The sequence below is a fragment of the Nipponia nippon genome, unplaced genomic scaffold (assembly GCF_047370975.1).
Source record: "Nipponia nippon isolate SJK-2023a ecotype South Korea unplaced genomic scaffold, ASM4737097v1 scaffold_2, whole genome shotgun sequence".
In the NCBI taxonomy this organism is placed as follows: domain Eukaryota; kingdom Metazoa; phylum Chordata; class Aves; order Pelecaniformes; family Threskiornithidae; genus Nipponia; species Nipponia nippon.
The window spans coordinates 98,485,646-98,508,763 of NW_028262336.1; the positions used below are offsets into that span (position 1 = coordinate 98,485,646).

At 39.8% G+C, this 23,118-nt stretch overlaps 1 protein-coding gene across 8 annotated transcripts in view; it reads right to left on the reverse strand.

The window, feature by feature from the left end:
* ENOX1 (ecto-NOX disulfide-thiol exchanger 1) overlaps positions 1 to 23,118 on the reverse strand; it is a 369,896-nt gene that overhangs the window by 66,111 nt on the left and 280,667 nt on the right. For all 8 annotated transcript variants that reach the window (XM_087756887.1, XM_087756894.1, XM_087756890.1 and 5 more), the window contains 2 exons: positions 18,411 to 18,623; positions 3,042 to 3,148 (listed from right to left, as the gene is read on the reverse strand). In XM_087756887.1, the coding sequence (XP_087613013.1) occupies positions 3,042 to 3,148; positions 18,411 to 18,623 (320 nt within the window). The remainder of the gene's footprint in view (positions 1 to 3,041; positions 3,149 to 18,410; positions 18,624 to 23,118) is intronic.

Sequence of the window (23,118 nt, forward strand, 5' to 3'; positions counted from 1 at the left end):
AGTTCTACTAAACATAGCAGAATGCTTTAACATCAGGGATAATGCTGAAAATTGTGTATAAAGCAGACTGACAAAGAGATTGTCAGCCATAATTCTTGCTTCTCTCTGCCACTTGGGATAGGATTCATCCGGCCAAGTGTAGGTGTCTCCATTAAACAAAGTCATCTTAACTACACCCTAAAAGTGCCTAGTTCTCTCTGCTGATGGTAAAGGGAGCCAAAAGCAGCCAGTGCAGATGGAGCACTCTATATTGTAGGTGCTTAATGCTGGGCAAAGGAATCTCCCCCTTTGTCCCTATGCCCAGATCGCCGCGGTTTTAAAAGACCCAGCCCAATAGCGCTGTCCTGAAAATCTCTGCATCTTGATCCAAAACAAGTGCCAGCACGGACAGCCTGGTTTCTGGGCGACCGCCGCAAGGGCAGGCAGGCAGGCAGGGAGCCCGTGCACATGTCACTAGGTAAATGATCAGCAGGCTCGCGGGCTTTGTGGGAAACTAGATGGTCTTTGTTCTGGGTAGAAAAGCTGGCGCGGGTGTAGCGGCTGGCTTTTTAATGGCAGCGCTGAGAAGATTGAGAGGACTCTATTTTGTCCTAATAATCCTGTCAGGTGTAACACGGGGATGCTGCACTGTGATTAGTGTAGGCCTTTTCAGTCCGCAGACAGCTAATTTTTCTGCTGACAAAGAGCTTAATTCCCAAAGAGGTGGTTTGAAATCTTTGAAACAAGGAAGAGTCGCGTGGAAGGAGGAGACAGCATTGAGGAGTCCGACCACTGCTCTGTGCAATTAACAATAAACCGCCAGAGAGGGACTGCGTGAAAAAAGGGAAGGCGTTTCCCTTGAGCTGTACCCTTTGTTCATCGGCAGATCTCAAATATTCTGATAAATGTATATATATCCATTAATCCCAGCAAAGGCAAGGAGGCTAATTAGTGGGTGTTTTACATGAGAATAATTTCAAATTTTAAAAAAAGTGATTAAAAAGGTAAATTGTCAACCAGTGTCTCATGCAATCAGAGGCACCTCTGGAAGAAATTAGCAAGCCATTTCTTGATTCGTTATTGGGAAAGGCCACCTGCACTTTTTCCTGGGGAAATATACTGCGTACATGAGCAGACATCCGCTTACATTTACTCCCTCTTTAGGGGATAAATGTCCTTGATGCATCAATGTCTACATTGTCAGCAAAGCCAATAATCTTCCATGGAGAATGTCTATGTGTATGAGCATTTGCTTTGGGTTTGGGTTTCTACCAAAGCTTTCCTAAATTCAGAAAAAAAGGGAAGGTGATCAGGTAATTAAACAAATTAGCAGATGTCACGGTTAGAAAATATGATTTAATGCAAAGATGCCATTTGGTACATTTCATTCATATTTCACATCTGAATAACAGCCATTTCTAAAATACATCTGTTTAGCGAGACCCTTCACATGGTTTTGAATTGTTTTTGTTGTCCTCTTCTTAGAAAATCAAAAGGCAATAATATTTGAAAAAATGAGTAGTGAATTAATATTTCTGGAAAGTCCAACTCTTACACATTTCAGTTTATTAAAGATTTAGAAGCCAGCAAATGAATGACACACCACATCCCTTTAAAGAAAGTTAGTTTAAGAAGGGATGATCTTAATAAAATTGAAATAATTTACTAGCAAATCATATTTTCATACTTCTCTAAAAGACAAACATCAATCCCCAACTTCCCAACTTTCAATTGAACAAAGGCTTTATCCACTACTCATGTGAAATATTTGTGAACAAAATGCAAAATACAGTTTTTACCAATAAATTATGCTAACATTTTATTTTAAGTGTCCCATTATTGTGAAGTCGTTTGGTATTCACCATAATAGCACTGATAATAAAGAATTCATTTGGTATTCATGCGGATGTTACATTTAGTGCCATTGGTATTCAACTGTAATTTAGCATTAGTTAATGGGCACTTAAAATGTTATCCAAATTATTTATATCACAGCACTTTAGTGTTTCTCAAACTAAGTGTACAACACTTATTTTACAAGTGTACTACAAAATAATTAAATAAGTGCACCTTACCTTCTAAAGTTTTTATTCTGAGACAGAGAAAAATCATTTAGAGGACTGTGATAGTAACAATCAACGTACTGTACTACATGAAGGTAAACCAAGTGTGTGTAAGTTGCTCATATTTAAAAAAAAAGAAGAAGAGAGAAAGAAACCAAAGACAGCGGTACTTACTTTTTAAAATACAGGCTCATAGCGTATATACTGAATTAAAAACGAAAGCTGGATGACCAAAACACAGGATGAGGTCTAGCGCTTCCTTTGCTGCCACTTGCAGCAAGGGGAGTTAGAATCCCATTTCCTCTGCTCATGCTTATGAGAGTCACACATGCATGGTCCCACATTGCTAACTCTGTGTGGCAGTATGATTACATTTATACTGGTTTCTTTGCAAGCATAATACTTAGAATCAATACAAGTGATGTATCTACTTTTTTTAAAGATAAACATAAAACAAATGGGAAGGAGTATGTCATAATTCTGGACTTAATATGCTTAAGTCATTATTTAGGAGAGAAATTCTCTATTTTGTTTTCAGGCAAAGTCATCTTATAATGACCATATGATGGCATAACAAGAAAAAAAAAAATCTGTGCTACAGAATACTTCTTTTAAAAACAGATCACGATGACTCCTAAAAAGATATTTTTCAGAAATAATTCTTAATTTTATCCTTAGTTGAAAATATTGTTCCTGATTTCACTACTTCAGTTCATTATTTTAGATAGTAAACATAATCCTCCAATGATTTCCCAAATTTTGCATGAAAAATAAAAACACATTGCTCTCTGTCTTAGTATTATTTAATGACTATTATCATAATGAGAGCAATGGGAGCAATTCATACTGTAGATGAGACTGTATAATGGCCAGCTGATTAACAGCTAAAATGGTAGCCGTAAATATTGCTGAATACACTATGTCCAGCTACAATCACACTCGTTCTGTGTCAATCCAGCTGTGAGATGATGGATAGAAAGTAATAATAAAATCACCAACCTCAGAATGCTTTCGCCAAATGTCTATGTTCTTTCGCTGGGCTTTCGAGAAATGGTCCCAAGCTTTTTGTCTGGTAGAAGCGTTGAAAACGGCGACAATCTGCTCAACTTTGGTGAACAAGGAAGTCAAACAAGACAAGCAATTTATGTTGTGATCACTATAGAGAAGCAAAGCAAAGACACTAGGAGTCTATGGATGATGTCATTACTGAAACAACATCATCAATATCCATCCAATGATGTGTCTTTTGTACTTACATTTTATCAATGTTGGAGATGTCTCCCTTCAAGTCTGTCTCCATAACTTTAGTCTACACAACTTATAACTATGTACCAAAAACCACACATGCAGCTGCTTCCCCGTGATGTCTGCTACAACTCTCTGCGCAGCCACGTGCCTTTGCATGTGTGGCTATGGGTGCGTGACTACAGAAACGACACTCGAGGCATAAACCTGACACATGTTCCCCTGCGGCAGCTGCGTACAGATGAGCAGGCTGTACAAATGAAAGCGTGAAAGACAAGCAGGGTCTGCTTTGAAGGGTGACAATCTGATAGTGGGAATTTGTCAGCAGATGGGAAGGGCTAAACCGTACACTAATGCTGCATTCTGTAGCTACAGCTGCGACTTCTCTTCTATTTAATGTAAACAGGCTTACCTGTGGTAGATCATTCTGTCCTGTGTCCATGGCCTATGTATGCTCATGTACATGAACAGTCGTGTTTTTGTGCATATAAGATGAAAAAGAGATGTGAAATGGGCTTCCCTCATTCAACTCTAATGAATTTGTTTTGAAGCCAAACATCAATAGTTAGGTCAATTACCTAGGACAATTAAGATCCTTAAGTTTTTAGCTACTTGTTCATCCTAAATCAGAAACTTTTCTCCCAACATTCTTTTCTTTCTCTTCACATCAGCTACAAGCAACATTGTTCTTCCACAACAGTCACCTGCCTAGAAATTATGTGATCAAGATGTAAGTTGCTTTAATCCCAGTGCAGTAAACTGCAAGACCACCAAGAAACCCAGATTTTCTACAAATGACCTGGGCTGTGCTCCTGAGTGAGCAGCTGTGCTGACCTGTGAACTCAAACTGAAAAATGCTTCAAGTCTTTGACAAGGTTCTTGGCTATTTATCTCTGTAGATTCCTGGGCTGGAATGATGTCCACTGTTTTGTGAAACTGCAGCTAGCAGCACCTCCCTCCCACCTCTTTCATTGAGAAATGGTGGCAGGAGTCCTGTAATGCCCTCTGATCTGGTTTCTCATCAAGTTGATCGATGGCTGCTCTCCTTCTCCACTCAAGTCACAGATGTGGAGGATCTTATTATACATAGCAACCTATCTTTCCTAAAACAGTGAGCTCACCTAGTAAGTCAGTTATGTTTCTTTCACCTCTAGATCTGAAAGTTAACCCCACGCACTTGAATAGGAGCACATCTGTTCTCTTTTTTTTACCACTGTTGCAGGCTGCTTTCAGATGCAGGAAGATGACAACATTTTGAATCACATATGGAAGTTTTTCTTTGCAGTCATCAGGGCTGGTTAGGTAACTTCTAAAGCCATAGAAAATAAATGTAGTCTTTTAAAATTAATACTTATATGTAGTTTATACTAAAGAAGGTGCCTCAAAACTACTGGGATGATCTGATCCATTTGTGATCCATTCAAGTTTTAACAGCAGATGTGATAATTTCAGCCTATTAGAACTCACTTGGAGTGAAGGGTGGATCTATCAAGGAAGTTATGCTCTGTATATTTATTCAATTAATTGAAAAGAATGAAAATGCTAAAGCACTCTATTATTATGTGTATAGAAACTGAGGCTAGAATTTAATTACTACCGTTGTGTTGATGACCCAGGTGCTCAGAAAATCTTGCTTAATTAACAATCTGTTTTTAGTTTGCAAGTGGAAATTCAAGTAGAAAAGATTCACAAAGATATGAGGAAGAGCTGGTTTGCCATTTTCCACTAATAGGTATTAATAAGATCATCTGAATTTTGAAAAACATTTGAACTTTAAAGTGTTTAATTTCCATTCTGTGAACAGGTGCTAAGATTTATCAAAAGTCATTATCTGATCATTTCAGAAACTCTCCTCAATGGAAACACAAGCTAGGAAGATGTCAAAGAGTTTTTCTTGCATAACTGCAGTAGACAAAGTGAGCAGAAAAGGGGTCTCTTTCACTCATCTAACTTTCAGGAATTAAAAAAAACTAGAGGAGGTAGGACACTGTGAGTACTACATACTAAAAATCAAGGCATTTAAAGAAACTTTATGCAATAGGCAGCTAGGTATAATAAAAAAGAGAAATGTAGAGGAGAATATTAAACCAGTACATTTCAAAGACCAACATCCCACTACTCTGTATTCAAAGAAAGTGTCAATGTACGTACAGTAATTTCAATATACACAGCAATCTAGCCTATGAAGTGTTACAAACACGCACAGGTAACACCTAGTCTAAAAGGTCTCCAAGCATTACATTATCACTAAAGAGCAGCTAAGGCCATGGTTTGGCAGAACAGGAAAGTGGCTTCACACCTCTTGGTACTGCATCAAAATCCTGCATTCATGTGTTATGAGGTGGCAATCCAATATAAACCTGTTCTGACAGTTCACATTTGTTTGTAGGTTAATTCATGTTGCATCAAGATTCATTTGTTCTCACACAGACACCCTGAAAGCCTAAAGATGGCATAACTCCTGTGCTCTAGGTAATTGGAAGACAAGACATCATGTACCCACCCCTGATCAGGATCAAATTTCTATGGGTAAATGATCCAGCAGCACACAGTCCATAAGGATCGTAGATTCATCCCTGAGGGGAATCCAGGAGAGTTTATATCAGCTGAGAAACTCTCCAGTTAACTCACTTTTCCTCCACGTCTGGGTAAGATTTGGCCAAAGAGAGGCCCCAGATTTTGGCCTGATATCTGCAGAACCTGAGTGAAACAGTTGTTCCGGGTCTCGCTGCTGACCATGGTTTTCAGACGATTTCCTGACCTCCAGACAGAAATTTCCAAAATGAAATAACAGATCACACTTATCTCTCTAAGGCACCTTGAACTCTAGGATGCACTGTGCTGTCAACTGTGACTGGTAAGTAGAATTATTATGTAACATGAAATATTCATTGTCAAACATCTGTTGGTAAGTTCTATGCTATATGAAATTTTCATTGACCACATGCAAAGCTGTTTCCTTACCAAATTAGGGTTTAAAAAATCACATTGTTCTGGAAGGGTCCATACCATGTCATTGTTTTTCCTATCAATGTAACTTACAGGATGTAAATAATTGCATGTTTCCTAACAACTTATTCTGCAGCTGGTAATTTATGTGGCATGTTTCAGACAAAGAATTATTATCTAATTGTTTTTCTGCTGAGCTGTAAATAACTAAAAAGAGCCAAACAACTAAGCCTAGAGTGCTATGCAAGCATCAATGTTTAATAAATGCAATGTAACTACAATACACTTTAGTACAGGTGCCAGCTCATAGTGAGCCCATTAAACCAAAGTTTAAACCTCAGTTTCTGTTGCCATAAAACATGCTACCAGAATAGGGTATTGTTAGCAAGTATAAATGTAAAAACAACAAGAAAAACTAGGAACAACAACAACAAAAAACCCTTAAATGATGCCTGCAGAGGTTGCATGCAAGATTGGATTAAAGGGAAAAGCTAGAATTATCTCTGGGGCAAGAGAATATTTGACACAGGATATTTGAAAATGATACTAACAGAGAAGAACAGAAATAAATGAGAATCTAACTATAGTCTCATCTGTAGATTAAGAGGTAGAGAGAACACTTTTACTCTCCATTACATTTATCAAGCCGGCTATTTTAAATACATGATCGAGTAAAGGCTGAAATTTCTGCTTGGGTTCAGGAGACAAGAAGTAGTCAGTTTTTCCTTTGCTTATTAAGTTATCAGCTGCCATGCATACATGATTATTTTTAATTTCTCGTATGCAATAATAAAGAACATCAGCAACCAAGTGTTTTATAATGCCTTATGATAAAAATGAAACAAAACAGAAACTGAAACACAATGTGTTAAAATAAAACCAAAAGTATTCACTGGCAGATAAAATAATCAGATTTCATGTAGAATTTCACTCCAAATTCCACCAATTAGGGATACAGGATGAAAAGGGCTTTGCACTAAATTACTGTAAGTGCAAGAGTAGAATATATGGCAATTTAGCTCAGAAAAATTCTGTAAGAGTGCGACAGTTAACAGGCAGGGTAAAAGAAAAATTCCACCCATAAAATTACAGTGTAAAGGAAACTGTTACAGTAAATGTGTAACATGCTTTTCAAATATAGATTCGCAGCGCAGGAAGGATACAGAGTTGGCGTGGTTTGGGTCAGAAGCCTTGTTGCTGAATTCTGAGTAAGCTGGAGTCTGCCAATCGATTTGGCTCCAAGCCCAGCAAACCAAGGAATTACAGTAGTCAAGGCTAGATGCTGTAAGTGAATGGATTAGAGTCTCCAGGTCAGTTTTGGATAGGAAAGAGAATATTTTTGGCAACAGTCCTGAAAGGCATTTGGTGCTGTACTGAATAGATCTTAGCATTAAGTCCAGGGATAAAATCGCACGTAGGCGAATGACATATGACATCAATAAGAGAAACAGTAGACAGATTGCAGAGTAATGAAAGAAACATATATTTTTTTAATTAATCTGGGCCAAACACTCGGTCTTTTGGTTATGATACTGTTTACTTTCAGAAAAGAATTTGCCTTTCACACATTTACAGCTGAAAACCTGCAGCCCCTCCCTGTTACCCAATTCACATGCCACAGAGGGAGAAACAGATGCGATTGCAATTGACTGGCAGAGCAGGAAAACATAAAAGTTGGAAATATCACCCTGGAGAAGACTGCAGATAATGCAAGGGATGGGTCCTAAAGTAAAGCATACCGCTGGTCGTCAGCTGGATACGTAAGCAAATGCCATTACAGATTTGTATAATGAAGACATAGATTTTGACAGCTATGCAAAATGACTCATCTGCCACAAATAAATGGCATTCTTGTTTTGGTTTTGTGTTTGGTTGTGGGTTTTTTTTAAATCAAAACAAACAAACAAAAACCCGAAAAAATCCATGGGTATCAAAAAGAAGGTGAATCATGGCTGCAACTCCATCAGAGAAGAGGCAACTGTTTGGTCTGCTTGCTGGCTGGCTGGCTATAGGTTCCTTAAGACATAGTCTTAAGACATGGCATGATAAAGGAGAAAACCCCAGGACCTATCTATTATATCCCCAAATTCCACCTTTTTGGACAGATCAAGAGAACGGTGCCTCTAGTGATTTATCTTCCGAATTGTTTTGCTGTGTGGGAAGTCAGCTTGCAAGGCTGCCGTTCCTCAGCTTGTCCTACTGCCAACAACTACATCTGTACTGGTGATCAAAACCAGCCAGGGACCATTCTCGTTCCCTGAAACCAATGGTCACAACATGCTGAATGTCACTGCAGCAGCAATGCTTCTCTCTCCCCAAAAAGATGCTTTTGGAGAAACTACTTGGCCTGCATCAAACCCTAAACTGTACCTGCATTGTGTGGGAAAATGCTATCTGGCCCAGAGCAACAAGTTTCTTATGGTTGAACAGTATGGACAAGCCTGCCCTAGCTCAGCTTAATTTACTCCTGTAGATGGAGTCAGTGGGGTCATCTTTTATTAGCAGCCTCGCCTTTTCTGCTCTCATCCTGATGCAGGGGTCTTGGTGTTGCAGAGAGCTATTACAAGGCTTATCAGAGGAAGAAGGATGTTTTCCTCTTCTGTCTACCCTGTCTCACCTATGTGAATACTAGAAAGAATGAGAAACATGTCTAAGTGTCTTCTCTTTAAATTACATTGTATTATTCTACATTTCCCTTTGATTGCGCCTACAGCGGTTGAGACCAAGAGGAGGTTTGTCTGGGTTGATGGTTGATTCCCCTTCCTCTTCCATCTGACTCAGACTGGTCCTAGTCAACGTGCTTGCATAGGTTATTAAGAGGCTGAGTGAATGTCAGTGGTCTACACCTGAGTGATGCAGGAAGAAATATTTTTTCGTAATACAATAAGCAGACTCTTCCACATAGATGAAGGACAAAGTAAAAAATACTTATACCACAGCACAAATTATAATCCCTGGTCTTGTAAAAACATCAAACCTCAGTGTCACCAGCTGTTGTTTTCCTTTCTTCTTCTTTCAGCTAACACCCCATGAGGAGAAGTGAAAGAAGGAGCATTGTGGAGATACTGAAAAGGCCCCATTTTCAGGATTTATACTGGAACCTGCACAGTAACTTGTCTGAGGTATGTATATCAACAATTAATAGTTCTAGAAATGGAAGAACACTCCTTGTTAAACTTTGAAATAAAAAAATATACTCTGATTAAAGAGAGCCCAGTCTGACCTGCAAGGTATTGCTAGAAAATCTGTCTACAAAATAAGCTTTGAAAATCTTTTAGGTTGTGAAACGTGGTTTAATTTACAACAAAGAAACTGACAGCTTGGTGTAACAGCAAGTGCTGGCGCCGTGCCATGTGATAAATCACTTGGACTCAACAAGACCACTTCACCTCCATGTCATTTCTCAACAAACAGGAACCTGACATCAGGCCAGCACAACACAGTAGGGCAGGTACAAATGTACAGTACCTGCTCTTTTAATGCCACCATCTTATATTACAGAACAGACTTTATGGACCTTGTGTTGACATCCAGAAACAAACCTAAAAAAAACCTCCACGCACCAACCCCCCCCCCCCAACTCAAAGAAAGATTAAGTGAATGTTACTTCCTTCATCAGCTTGACAGGATTATAAGCTATCCCCAACACACTACATTTAATTAGCTGTTCTCATTGTTATTTATGGTTAGGCAGACCTTTTTTTCAGTTCTCAGATTTAAAAATAGCAATAGTAGGAACAACTGTTTTTGTAAGCCTGTCCAAAAAACAACCCCAAGGGAAGTCTGAGATGAAGGAACATCATAAATGTGACTGAACTCTGGTTCAGGTCCCATTAAGTGAAGGGACTCTTTCTAAGTAAGGATCTTGCAGATTAGAGTATTCCTAGGAGATCAACAGGGCTATATTTGTTTTCGGGCATAATATGGTTTCTTTTGCTGAAGAAAAAGAACAGAGAGGTGGATGAAGAGGGTTCAACAGCCATAGCCTCTTCTGGCAATCAGACAAAACATAGTCTCACACATCTTATGTGAGAACATTTACTTCTCCATTTGTTGCCACACTTTATGTTCCCCTGCCTGCCATGACTTGTCCCCTTCTTTTTGTTTACTGCCTCCAGCCTCATCTTACTTCTGTATTTTTGTTCCCTCTTTCTGTGTGTGTCCATCTTTCCCTCCCACATAGTCTATCCCTTTTCAAAACTCTTTTCATGTCCCTGTAACATCTCTGTCATCATCACAAACTACACCATTTGAGACAAATCCAGTGATTTGACATGAAGCAAGACTAGTGCCTACTGAAGGGAGCAAGTAATTCCAGCAGTCATAGCTTCATAGGGTTATTCATATTTACAAGGTTTATTCATTCACTTATAAGCAGCCTGAACTTTTAGATGTGCAAGCCACATGATGTGCGTGCACAGCCAACTCAGAAAACCTTTTGGGTGAAACTCCCATCTTTCCTTCTTTGCTCCAATGCCTTATTCTCATCCCTTATTGTTCATTTCCATACATCAATTACAGCTTAGTTCTTTGAAGCATCAGACCCTTACCTCCATCCCTACTCAGCAAGGCAGCTCAAAACCAAGCACAAATTTCGATGTGACTCAAGCACATGCTTCTTTGCCTTGAACCTTGCTTCATCATCTAGGAGATCCTGCAGGATCCAGGCAAGTGGCATGAGTTGTCAAAATGGGGCCTTGGGAAGAAGTGCTTTTATTTTGCTGTATTTTGCTCTCTCTCTTATTTTGCTTTATTTTGCTATCTCTTGGGAGGAAGTGCTTTTATTTTGCTATAAAACACCATGCATATTTAGTGGCCTACTTTAAAAAAAAAAAAGTCTTAAAAATAACAAGAGAAGAGCTTTTGTTGAAATTCTGGCCATGCTTGAATCGATACCAAGATTCCTATTGACTTTAGGTGGAGTGAAGGCTACAGACAATGGAAGGAACGAAGAAATTCAGAGAAAATGAAACACAAAGGAGTAAGCTATCTGAAACACTACAGGCTGCAACCACAAAGGGTTATACTGCCAGAAAGTGGGGAGGAATTATAAGAATGCAAGGTAAAATAGAAATGGAGTCTTTCATCTCTATTCTCTGCCACTGCTGCAGCATCCTGGACAGAAATGCTTTTGAGAACATGTGTACATGAGATGGAAAATGGAAGGACAAGTGAAAAAGAATAGAGATACCCAGCTGAGCTTTACTGGAAAAATTATCAGTACAGAAGCAAGCAAAGAGCACACCGACTAAATGAGCTAATCAAAAGGGACTGGACGGATTGCGGAGGTTATTTTGTATTTAATTTTTTTTTAGAAATACATCAAGGTAGAAAGTAATAGTGGCAACTAATGACATGAATGATTAATGTTTTTATTTGTATTATAGTGGCATGCTATGACACCAACTGAGATCTGGGCTGCACTGTAAAAACACATTATGTGACTCAATCTCTTTCACAAAGAGCTTAATGATGACCTAAAAATTGCACATATAGTAAGCTCATATTTTTGAATTAGTCACTGGCAAATGAAAGAAAGACTGTAAGACCGGACAATTAAAGAGCAGGAAAATCCTTTTAAAAGTTGTTATTAATGCAGAGCAATTGAAAGAATACTCGGAAAGCATGAATGTATATAAAAAGTCTGACTGCAAAGAGAATTTTAACCAGCACGCTCTCAATATCTGTAATGAAACTGGCTTCGTTTTTAGTACTAAGAGAATATACTAAAAAGTGGAAGGATTATTGGGAAAAAGGACTGCAGTACGGAATTTAAAGCAAATCAGATAAGATGGTGATTTTAGTAATCACCATCACATCAACGTAAATTCTACCTTTTCTAAAGTAAGAGAGCAACTTTTGAAGTGAACCTGTAATGAGAAAAACAAAACTGATCCCAGTCCTTTCTTGAAGAAAGCTCAAAAAAGATTTTTAACATTTTTTCTTCCTTTTTTTATATTAAAAATTCAGATGCTATCTGTGAAGGCACTGATAATGCTAAAACAGATTAAATCATATCCAGAGAGATCAGAGAATGAAAATGAACAAACTTGAAGAGAGGAGAATTTTATTCAGTCTGTTGAAATGCATTTCCCTTCAGAATTATTTAACTTCAATATATTTTGCGGGGCAGGGGTGGGGGAGGAGGGAAATTTGTTTCAGATACCTACCAGCTATTTGGAAAGAAGTCAGAGTACTCTAATACACCACTAAAGTCCTTCAGCAGGAAGGGAGAGAAAACTCGAGGTGACAATCCTGACCTTCCCAAGGAGGAGGACATGACACACAGTCTTCTCCCCAAACCTTTGATTCGTCTTAATGAGAAGCCCTACTGAATCAGCTCAAAGTTGTATATAGCCTCATACCCTGTGTCACAAATAAAAGGGCTAGCAACAAGCTAAGCAGGTAAACTGCATAATCTCATAATTCCAGGTTTCTTTGGTTTCAGGACTTCTTGAAAGGTGAGTATTTGTTTTTACTTCCATGTACCCCTTTACATGCAATGCGAGAGCACAGGGAAGCAAACAAGCTTACTGGCAGCAGAAAGAAGTGGCAGGCAACCTGTATATTGAGCTGTGGAGTGAAGATCAGTTTCTCTTGATAGCAAGATGGGAAGAATATCTGCATGATGACTGGAACTGGACTATGCAGTTCAGATCTTGAGGTCATTTTCAAAAACTGAAAACAGGCAATGGCAGGTAAGAGTTGTCATAAAATTCTGGCTGATGATGCCATGTACTTGCTTTATATGATCCCTAATACTGCGGTTGCTCTGGATGCCTCCCTGCCTCCCTCCTCACCCATATCAGCACAGTGCCATAGCGTACCTGCAAGGGAGCTGTTAGATTCAGAGCACCGCAGCGTATCACTCTGATCACAGCTCCTTGCAAAGCTGGGATACCATTCACATACTTCTCCTCTGCACAAGTTTTTCCTCTGCCACCACCATGGCTTTTGTGGCAAACGTGCACCAGCGACATAATGAAAATTGCAGTGCTTTTTCTGACCCTCTCAGAAGTCAGCTTATTGTCCAGGCAAAGTAGGGTGTGACTCAGATGCTGTCTCTTTCCTTCTCTTTAATAATGCCACTTTTATCCACAGATATGAATCCTTTTATTTTGAGACTTCGTAAGTGGCCAAAACCTACAAGGTTGTGGTCCCTGACCACAATTAGAACTGTACCAAGAAAAAGATCCCAACATTTTGTACTACTGGAGATTGCATCCTGTCACTTATAAATTGCGTTAAACTTTGTAATAGTTTTGCTTTTACTGCTTATTACGATGGCATGACATTTAGTAGCTGAAATGGAAAAAAAATGCTGCCAGTATGTAGCTTGTCCACAAGGTCCCCTGGAAATATCAGGATCGCCTGCTGGTATATACAGGCCCTGAATACTGAGTGCTGGGGATTGCTACACTGGATTGCCACTGGCTTGCCTAATACCAACAGTAGTGTTGTCACGTAACTGTTGTGAATGAAATTCAGGACGGCAACCTTTAAACATGTCTAAGTGATTTAGGGGGTCTATGTTCTGTTTTCAAAAATTGCTTACTGAGAGTTAATGAGCTAATTATTGCTTGCCAAGGTAGGGTGAGAACCTGCAGCACATCTCTTCTCCCTCATGCCAGCTAATGCACAAAGGGATCTCAGGGTCGCTGAGAACTGCCTTCCCTTTCCAGCAACCTCACATCTACCAGGAGGTAAGGACATATCTGTGATTAGTTACACTGGAACAAATGACTCTGCAGGTTTATACTCCAGCTTGCCCTGTAGGATGAACCATGTGTCTATCCACACCTTCAGACCCGCGTTTTGACACTCAGGCCTTTTACACAATTTCTAAGTCCCTGGTGATTATCTGTAATCAACTGTGATGGGTAAAAGCTCAGAGGTCCTACAAAGTACAGGGGAAGGACTTCACCCTTGGGAATGCACATAAGGCCACTGCCTTTACTAGCTGATGAACTATCCGTACACATCCCCGAGGTGGGAACGTGCCATAGATGTATGTAGCTCTTCTCTCTGTTCAGCACCATGTTACGGAAGGCAGGGAGACACCTCCCTCCAACTGGCCTGGCTCTGGATCAGGTGCCTAAAAGCCATCCGTCAAACACCCTGAGGAAGGTCAATATTGCCTGTCAGAGCACCAGACCTCACCATTTAGAGCACTTTCGGAAGGAGGGAGGCTTAGGTTCAGTTCCTTCAGTGGCATTCAGGGTATTTAAACATATCTTTCCAAAAGATTGTCCTGACCACTAGGCACTGAAATTCCCTGAAGGCCAGGGAGAGAGCAAAAGTGAAGGCTACCACGAGACAAGGAAGCAGTCTGGCCAGGGGCTCCATGACAAAACCCACTCTCCCACTGTTTCCCCCCAGGCATGTGAGAGACTGATTCATAGACCCTGATGGGGACCCGGTGCCTAAGTCCCTTGAAGACTTGTCCATTAGTAAAATTTACAAAAATGACCAAATAAGTGAGTGTCATTAGCTGCTCAGTACCCAGCTATGGGGCACTTCTGTTAATTACACTGTGTATCTATCTACCTGCATACTGGAACATTTCCACCCCGCTGTGTGTCTGACTCTTGAGATATCAAATTAATTTTTGAATATGGGATTTTGGATCTTCACTCATCTATATGTACTTTTGAAAACGTTGTCAAGGGACAGGGCACTAAATAGTCTGAAACCTCAATAAGAGGTAGACGACATTTACAGTACATGGAGGAGAAAGTCAGAGGAGAGAATTGCAGCTTTGGTGTAGTCTAAAAAACAGTCCAACGCGGATGTCTCTAGGGCTTCCATTTTTCTTAAACATGAGGATCAACATCTATAAGCCTTAGGCTGAAAAGGTGGTTTGGGAGGAAATGAAATGGAGATGCATGGAAAGTCAGGGAGCAGTGTCACATATAACTGTGCTGTGGAAGCAAAGCAGAAGAATTTAGAAATCAAACTGCAAAGACAGAACTATCCAAAATCCTGGAAAACAATCCATATTTTAAGCACAGATTCAAATCTAGAAAAACTAAGTAATTGAATAAAAAAGAAGGAAGTGGACATTTTTCTCTCTTTATCCCTTAAATAACTGATAAAGCACCATAACAAGGCTAAGACTCCCTGTAGAACTTAAACCAGAGGCTGTAAATTGGTGGTGTGACAGCACTAATACACTATTTCACTGATTATCCTGGCACAAGTGCCTTGGTCAGGTAATTAATTCACGTGCTGAACACTTGACCCAAATTTTTAGGGGTAATCCGCTTGGTAATCTTCTAAATACCTCCAGGCAGAAATTTGTAGCAGGGATTTCAATACCTGTACTTCTTTAGTAGTGGGGCCATAAGCTGAAATGTTCTGGCCACACTAATCCTCATTAATAAGAAAGCATTTTATACTGAGATCCACATAGACAGTGTGTGTGTTCCAGGTGAGTGCACTTGAAGCCCATTTTCTTAATGTATTTCTTCTTCACTCCCCGTAATATTCACTGCTACAATGATTTCTTCTTCACTCCCCATAATATTCACTGCTACAATGCTGGCATTTTTAGCTAAATCCAAATTCTTCCCTTACTCTACATCCTTCTGTATCAAGACTACACACAGTAAGTGGGATTAATCTGCTCTGAACAAGACATGTAAAAGTTGGACATCTGATTCTGAGCTAGACCCCTGTGAATCCTCTATGGGCAGCAGAGAAAAAATGGCATCTTCAAGGGATGATTCATCTCACTGGAAGAGCACCATGAGGTAGGTCTGACTCATACCCTGGAGATGCTTATTTTTCTCTGCTGACTGCAAAGAAAGCCCAGAACGGTCAGCTCAGAGTTGGACATCTGACCTAGTTCATGACAGAGGAACGCCACATGGTATTTTAAAAATACTGTAATATTTATGTCAAATGGCCACACAGCTGCAGCATTATACTAGACTTTTGGATCCTTACTGCAAAACAGCAGAAGTGTTTTTTTGCCACTCTGCAGAATTTAACAGGCCACACACACCTATTTTGGACATCTAGTATTTTCAAATTCTTCTTCATAAAGCAAGTGACACATTGTAACCGATAATATATGACTGTGGGAAAACAATGGAAAAGGACACATGAAAAACATTCCTCAGATCAACTCAAAACCAGGAAAATTCTTGAAAAAGGGAAGCTCATTTCACAGTCTCCATGTTTAGCAATCTTAGGCATACACACGTGTAAAGCAAAAACCATCTGTTCATAGCAAGTTTGCAGAGAATTTTAATAAGATGCATTAATGCTAATAATGGCTAATGTTTATGAAGTTTATAAAATAACCAATGTGGAGCATCTGGAAAGCTCATAAAATTTGTTCTTATAAAATCCACAGAGTGTAACACCTTTCCCTGAGCCTGTTTTGTTTCTGACCTTGTCCTCCTATGCCAGACCTGTCAGAAACTCTCTTCTTCCAGGCATTGCTGTGACTGTGGCACTCTGAAGCTCATGTTTTGAAGCCAGACCTATTTCTGCTTTTGTAAGTAAGTTCAGCATTCAGCACATTACAGGAACAAACCAGATAGCCAAAACTGCAAGTTTCCACCTGAAACTACAGGGATTTCCATTTCCAAGTGACAGATGTTCTACAACAGTTGGTGACAAACGGGCTAATTTAGACTGATTTAACTAAAGTTCAGCCTGCTGACAATGGGGGATTTTTTTTAATGCAGCTGAAGAAGGCATTTCCGAATGCTAGGGTTGGCTGTTGCACACAAAACTACAGAGGCCCTGGTGTGAACTGAACAGCACGGCCATGCGTGGTGCCTGCATCTCTGCCTCCTCACACTGCCTTTTAGTTGCTGAGATGGAAGACGGCATTGCCTAGTAAATCACCAAGGGAATGAGCTGGTCTTTAAAATTTACTCACTGAACATACGTCCTCAGAAATCAAATGCCTTTGGCCCAGAATCTTGATTCCTAAGTTCAGGCATCTAAGCTCTTAAATTAGGACATGTGCCCTGGGGTGAATTGGTCTTCTGAGATGCTGAGCTCTCCATCACATATGCAGGAAGCTTCCAGGAGCTGTTCTCCTAACCCAGGCAAGTCCATCCAAGCTTCCGCCTTCAGCCTTAGCTTCTGAAGGATGATCACTGAGCGACCAAAAAAATATCACAGAAAAGCCTTTAGGGCTTATTTTTTTCTGTAAAGATTAGGGGTATGATTCAGAAATCACAATGTAACAACTGCATTGTCCTCCATCTGGTGAATTGTCTTGGTTTTTGTTTTTAACTTGCACATGAGAGCTGGCTTCAGGCTCCACCCTTCTGAGTATCATAAAGACTCTTGCTTGAGCAGCCATGAGTAGATACGTTAAAAAACAGCAACAATGAAGTTAGTTTTCTTTCTCCTTTCTTCTTGTCGTTTCTTTTTTCTCCTTTCTTCTTCTTCTCTTCTCTTCTCTTCTCTTCTCTTCTCTTCTCTTCTCTTCTCTTCTCTTCTCTTCTCTTCTCTTTTCTTCCCTTTGAAGGACACTTCTAGGCAAGATTATTGTTTTATGAGGGAGCCTCATTAAGGTAACTTCATTGATTATATTTCTGTACTAAGGAAATAATAGCTGCCAGCACTAAATATTTAAGGCAGTTTATCTGCCAAATTAATACTGGCATTGTATCAGCCAAGCAGTCCCGATGCCAGCAGCAGTACACTAAATTCTTCTGCTGTGGGGGTGGCCTGTACACTGTGAATATATCCCTAAAAGTTGCTGAATCCTACTTCCTTTTACCTAAACCCAGGCTAAAAATATAACATAATTGTCCTCTATTCTGTAATTGGACTAGTTAACTAGCTGCAACACACAGGCTACATATCTCTTCTCTCCACAAAAGCATGATCTTTGTTCAGAGCAGGGAGGCTTCTGTCTGGTCCGTTCCTGAAGCGTTATGTCTACGCAACAGTAGACATTATGCATAGAGCACGTCTTCGTCTATTAATAAAAAAACTACTGAAACTTTGCTCACCTTGAGAAATAAGCTCTTACGAATGGTCCTTGTTCCTCCAAATTGCCACAGAGTATGGAATAGGATATGAAGTAGAATATGACTGCATTGCAACTACTTACCCCCAAACAAACAAACGAAATGATAAAAAAACCACTACCACCACCACCACCATCACTACAACAACACTGGACAAAAAGGAGTTACTTACATTGAGTGAGGATCCCTGTTAAGGCATTTTTGAAACTCTCCTTGGCTTGCTCCATTTCTTGCTCATGAGCGGCCTTTTCGTTCATGAGCCGGCGGACGTGGCTGTTGGCCGACTGCACCATTGAATAAAACTGGTTTGCAGAGCGACGATTCACCTCGCCTCGCTCAATCCAGGTAAGCAGCACTGTGATGGCCTCTGAAAACTTGCTATCATCTAGAACAATCAAAGCACAGGTTTTAAATTGCAGGCATAAATATCCTGCTGAGAACACATTTTCTGCTCCGCGTCACATTAAAATCACCATAAATCCTGCTTGCAGTATATCATTTTGGGCAACTTTTGGGTCCTTTGTTCTATCAGATGTAGGAAGCCAATGCTGCCACGTGAGGCTACATAAATCTTCCTTCGAGACTTGTCTTCTGCTTATTTTAATAGCTTTCTCACAACAAAAAGCACCTTCCCCTTACCTGTGGCCTGACTCCTTGCTTTCACAGCATCTCCCTTAAGCCATTCAGTAATATGGAATGACCTTACAGCGGGAGTGAGGAGACCTCTGTGTTACCGGACCCACTGAGGAAATGAAATGTGTCCACGTTAATCTGCTCGGCTGAAAGCTCAGTCTTGGAGCTTGGGCTCAGCCATACTTTTGTCAACAGATTTCACTAACATCACATTCTTAATTAATGAACAATGACAAGGCTGAACAATTCCTCCTCAAAGCACTGATTAATTACAAGGAACTGCTTTGAACAGATGATGTGTCTGTTTTGTATTTTGCATTTGCCTGTGTTTTGTTTTACTTTTTTTTTAAAGGAGTCCAGATGAATCCAGGCAAACACCTGGATTACAGCTTTATGTTTACCATTCTAGGAACTAAAGTGATATTTCTCTGCAGAAAGGTCACCAAAATTGGTGGCTAGGTTTTGTGCACTCCTTCCCCAAGTAATCTTCTTTCCTCTGACAGTGCTCTCAGCTTCCTCAGAAGACTCAGCGCAGCATCCATTACACTTCTGGCTTCATCAGGATTAAGAGGACACATTTCTTTTTAAGTCCCATTTAGGCTGAACTGCAAGAAAATGTTATTACAACAGAGTGTCTTCCTGTGGAACCAGTTTTGGGCAATTTGATCTCATTTTTTCCCCAGGATTTTATTCTATAAAACTTACATTTCCCAACAAATCATTTTAAACATCTCATCTAATCCTTATTGTTTAGATTTCTTTATATATATTTTAGATGGTAGGTATACTTTTCTATAGGAGAAGGTATACAGTTATGGTGGGGAGAAGTAGTATAGTTATAACCAAAAGACACTTAAAATGAAAACTGAAAAATGTTAAACCCAACCGTGTTACAGGATACAGAAATGTGGGGCATAGTTTGTAAGACTCTGCTTTCCATGTGCAAAGAATAATGAAATACTAACACTTAAGTGATGATTTGGGCTTTTATTCTTAATCAGTAATCACTTCCCTAAAAGGCGAAGAGCCTAAAGTACAGAGAGAACAAGTGACATGCTCTGTGCCCACAGACTGTGAAGAATAGATTTTACATTGCCTGATCTTTAGCATCTTATTAAGTGAAACGTGATTTCAGCTACAGCAACAGAATTTGCTCTCCACAGCTGCATAGGCATGTTCACCCAAAATCCCCCCCAAAATTTGCAAAATAAGAGCATCATAATACCCTCCCTTTGTACGATGATGTATCTGTTGTGACTTTACATTAACATATGATTCATCATCATCATTCACTCAGTAATTGTCTCTGGGGAGGAAGAGTCAGTCAGGCGTGTTTTCTTCCCATATTGTCCCCTTGGATTAGACTCTACGTCCTAGCTTTGCTGTATACATAGGTGGCAGGTATGTATTAAGTGTCTCTGATGAGTGAGGCTGGCTGAATATGAGCCTCAGAAAAGCCAAATGTCAACAAGGCTCGTGCAAAGCCTCTTCATTGCAAGAAAACACCAGGAGAAGGCTTTTCATGCTTGGGTAAAATCTTCAGCCTGCGAAATACATGGGAGCCGGATGTCATGGATCCAATACAGCCAAGAACTCATCCCTGGAACGTAATGTTTATTATAATTACAGTAGTCAATAAGAATAACCTGTAATGGCTCCTGGCAATGTTAGCATGCAATTTCCAACAGTCTGTACAGTCAGGTCACCCTGCGGATGGCACTAGCCTGTTAACACCAAGGATGCGGCTGATTGTGAGTAGAGAGTAACTACAGCTGAATGTTCCTCTTTCTTCCTTGTAGACATCATTATCTATATCATCACACATAATTTATCACCCAACACTGAAGTACTATTTAAAGTAAATTATCCCATTCAATCTAGGTCAAGACATGAACACCAAAGGTGGGAGAAATGATACAGAGAAGCACCTCTGAAGAGGTGCACTGTGACCTGTGAAGAAACAGTGTGCAGAACTGAGTAAGAATGTTTCATGGAGATGCATGAGGAAAACCCGTTGCACAGAACCATTCTCCCTTTTCTTGCTTTAATCTCTCCCCAGTACACAGACGTATGTTGTTTTGCTATAAAGTCTATATGAAATGAAAACACCCCTCCTTTTGTTTTGTTTTTATCAGGCACAGTTGGTGTCTGTGAGGGATGTTCGTAAACATGCCATCCTTCTGCCACATAGATTCTACCCATTTAAAAGGACATGCTGAAAACCTGTTTTCAACGTACTATACTGCCAGGGAGCTGCAGAGGTCTGTGGTCCTGCTAGAGTTAATTCATGGCTCTGTACTAGCAGGAAAAAATCCTTTCGTTGGCAAACATCAGCATCTTCATTGATTACATAATTAGAAGATACATTAAAGAATGCTAGAGGGTAATATATGCACAACAGGAGCACATTAGTAAATAAAATCTTTTCTCTACAGTTTTAAAATTTCCTTATTTCACCTTCATTTCTAACTTTTCTGATTTGAGCTGACTACTCAGTGACTGGCATAAGGTAACTCACCGTTAATTAATTTTCTTTATCCAGAATGCAGTGACTCTTTCTGAGCAATCAGAGGTTCAATTAGAAAATCAGATTTTTATGCCGGATTGTTCATTTATTTTTTATTTAGTAGATAAATAGTAGAAGAAATGCAGCAATGGAATCTAATTTAAGCAGAGCATGAACTGCCTTATGATTGCAGCCATTCATTAAAAAAATAAAACAAAACTCCTAATTCTGTTCAAAATTATTCCCTTGCAGTAGGATGCACATAAATATACACTGTTTAAAAACATACTCTTAAAATAAATTCCTTTATATAAGACATGCTCCCATATGTAATTGTTCTTCTAAAATGAGCATGCAGCAAATTATTTCTCGCACTTAAAGCTTTTTTCTCCTCCAAGTTACAGCACGTTTTAAGAAAATAAGGTAGGATTCATCTCCTTTACGTCAACATCTGACTTAGTAACCCCAGGGTCCTGGTACAGTCCATGGAAGGAGATGGACACTTGTCGGACAGGCTTCATCGTCCTGTTTTAGCTGTCTACTTGAGGGTGAGGTGAACTGTGCCCCAGAAGTGCCTGCTTCTGGGAGCCTGGGATGACCTGCTCATATATAGGCATCTCTGCAACAAACGTCTACCTTCCGTCAGAGTAATCCCAACTGTTACACGGGTGCACCAGTTACAGAACACCTACACAGCATTTGTGTACCTGTGTTGGGTTTTCAGTTATACTGCAAGATGAGACACACGCTATGTCGCTTTAACATTGAGAAAGGCTTGCTGGGTGTCTGTCGATAGAGATTTCCAGGTGCTGCCAGACTCAATCACAGGCCTCTAGAGATAAGATATTTCAAATTCCTCTTGTATCAACTGAAGATATTTCGCACTTAAATCCTAGCTCACAACTTAGATGAAATGAAATATAAAGAAAAGAAAATTCATCCCTAGAGCTGTCTGGGAAATTGTCAACAGGGATATTTCTATGAAAAAAAAGGAATAATTGTTGACAAATGTTGTGCATTTTTCTGCTTGTAATTTGACCACCTCTAAGCAATCTCAGCTGGCATAAACTTTTTAATAGAAAAACCAATGACAAGAACTGCTACAAAATGGTATACTGGGAAAAAGTGTTGGAAACAGAGATTTTACTCTCAGTTTATGGAGTTTCCCTGGTGTAACACAGGGCAGAATTCAGCTCAGAGTAATCTGAAATGTTGTGACTATTTATCTCTCAATGTTACGCACCTCCATAAGGTGCTTTCACAACTTTGGAGACAGTTTCTAAGGCCTTAGACATTAGAAAGGAGATAGACTAATCCATCACTCTGAAGCCAGGTGTTCAAACACTCTTATTACTACCATTTTTACATTTACAGACATATTTCAAATACAGCTAACTTTATATTTCTGTATTTTGAGAGTGACATTGTTTGCTGGACTTCTAGCTAGGACAAGATCAAACACTGGGCTACAGTTGCTTTTAGTCTTGTTGGTATCTTTCCAACCCTGGGCGTTCTCAAATGTTTGAAAAGTATCGGAGATATAATTCACACAACACTTCGAGCCTGTCTAAATCACAGCAACCCATCTGGGTTGTCCTATGGGCCACGGTGTTGTCCAGAGTCAGCACATACTCTCTCTGGTCCCTAATCTTCCTCCCCTGATGCAATCTCCTAGGCTTGCAAGGAGATGCTGAAAAGGCAAAGCTGTTCTTTATCCTAATTACTACACCTAGAAAGCTCC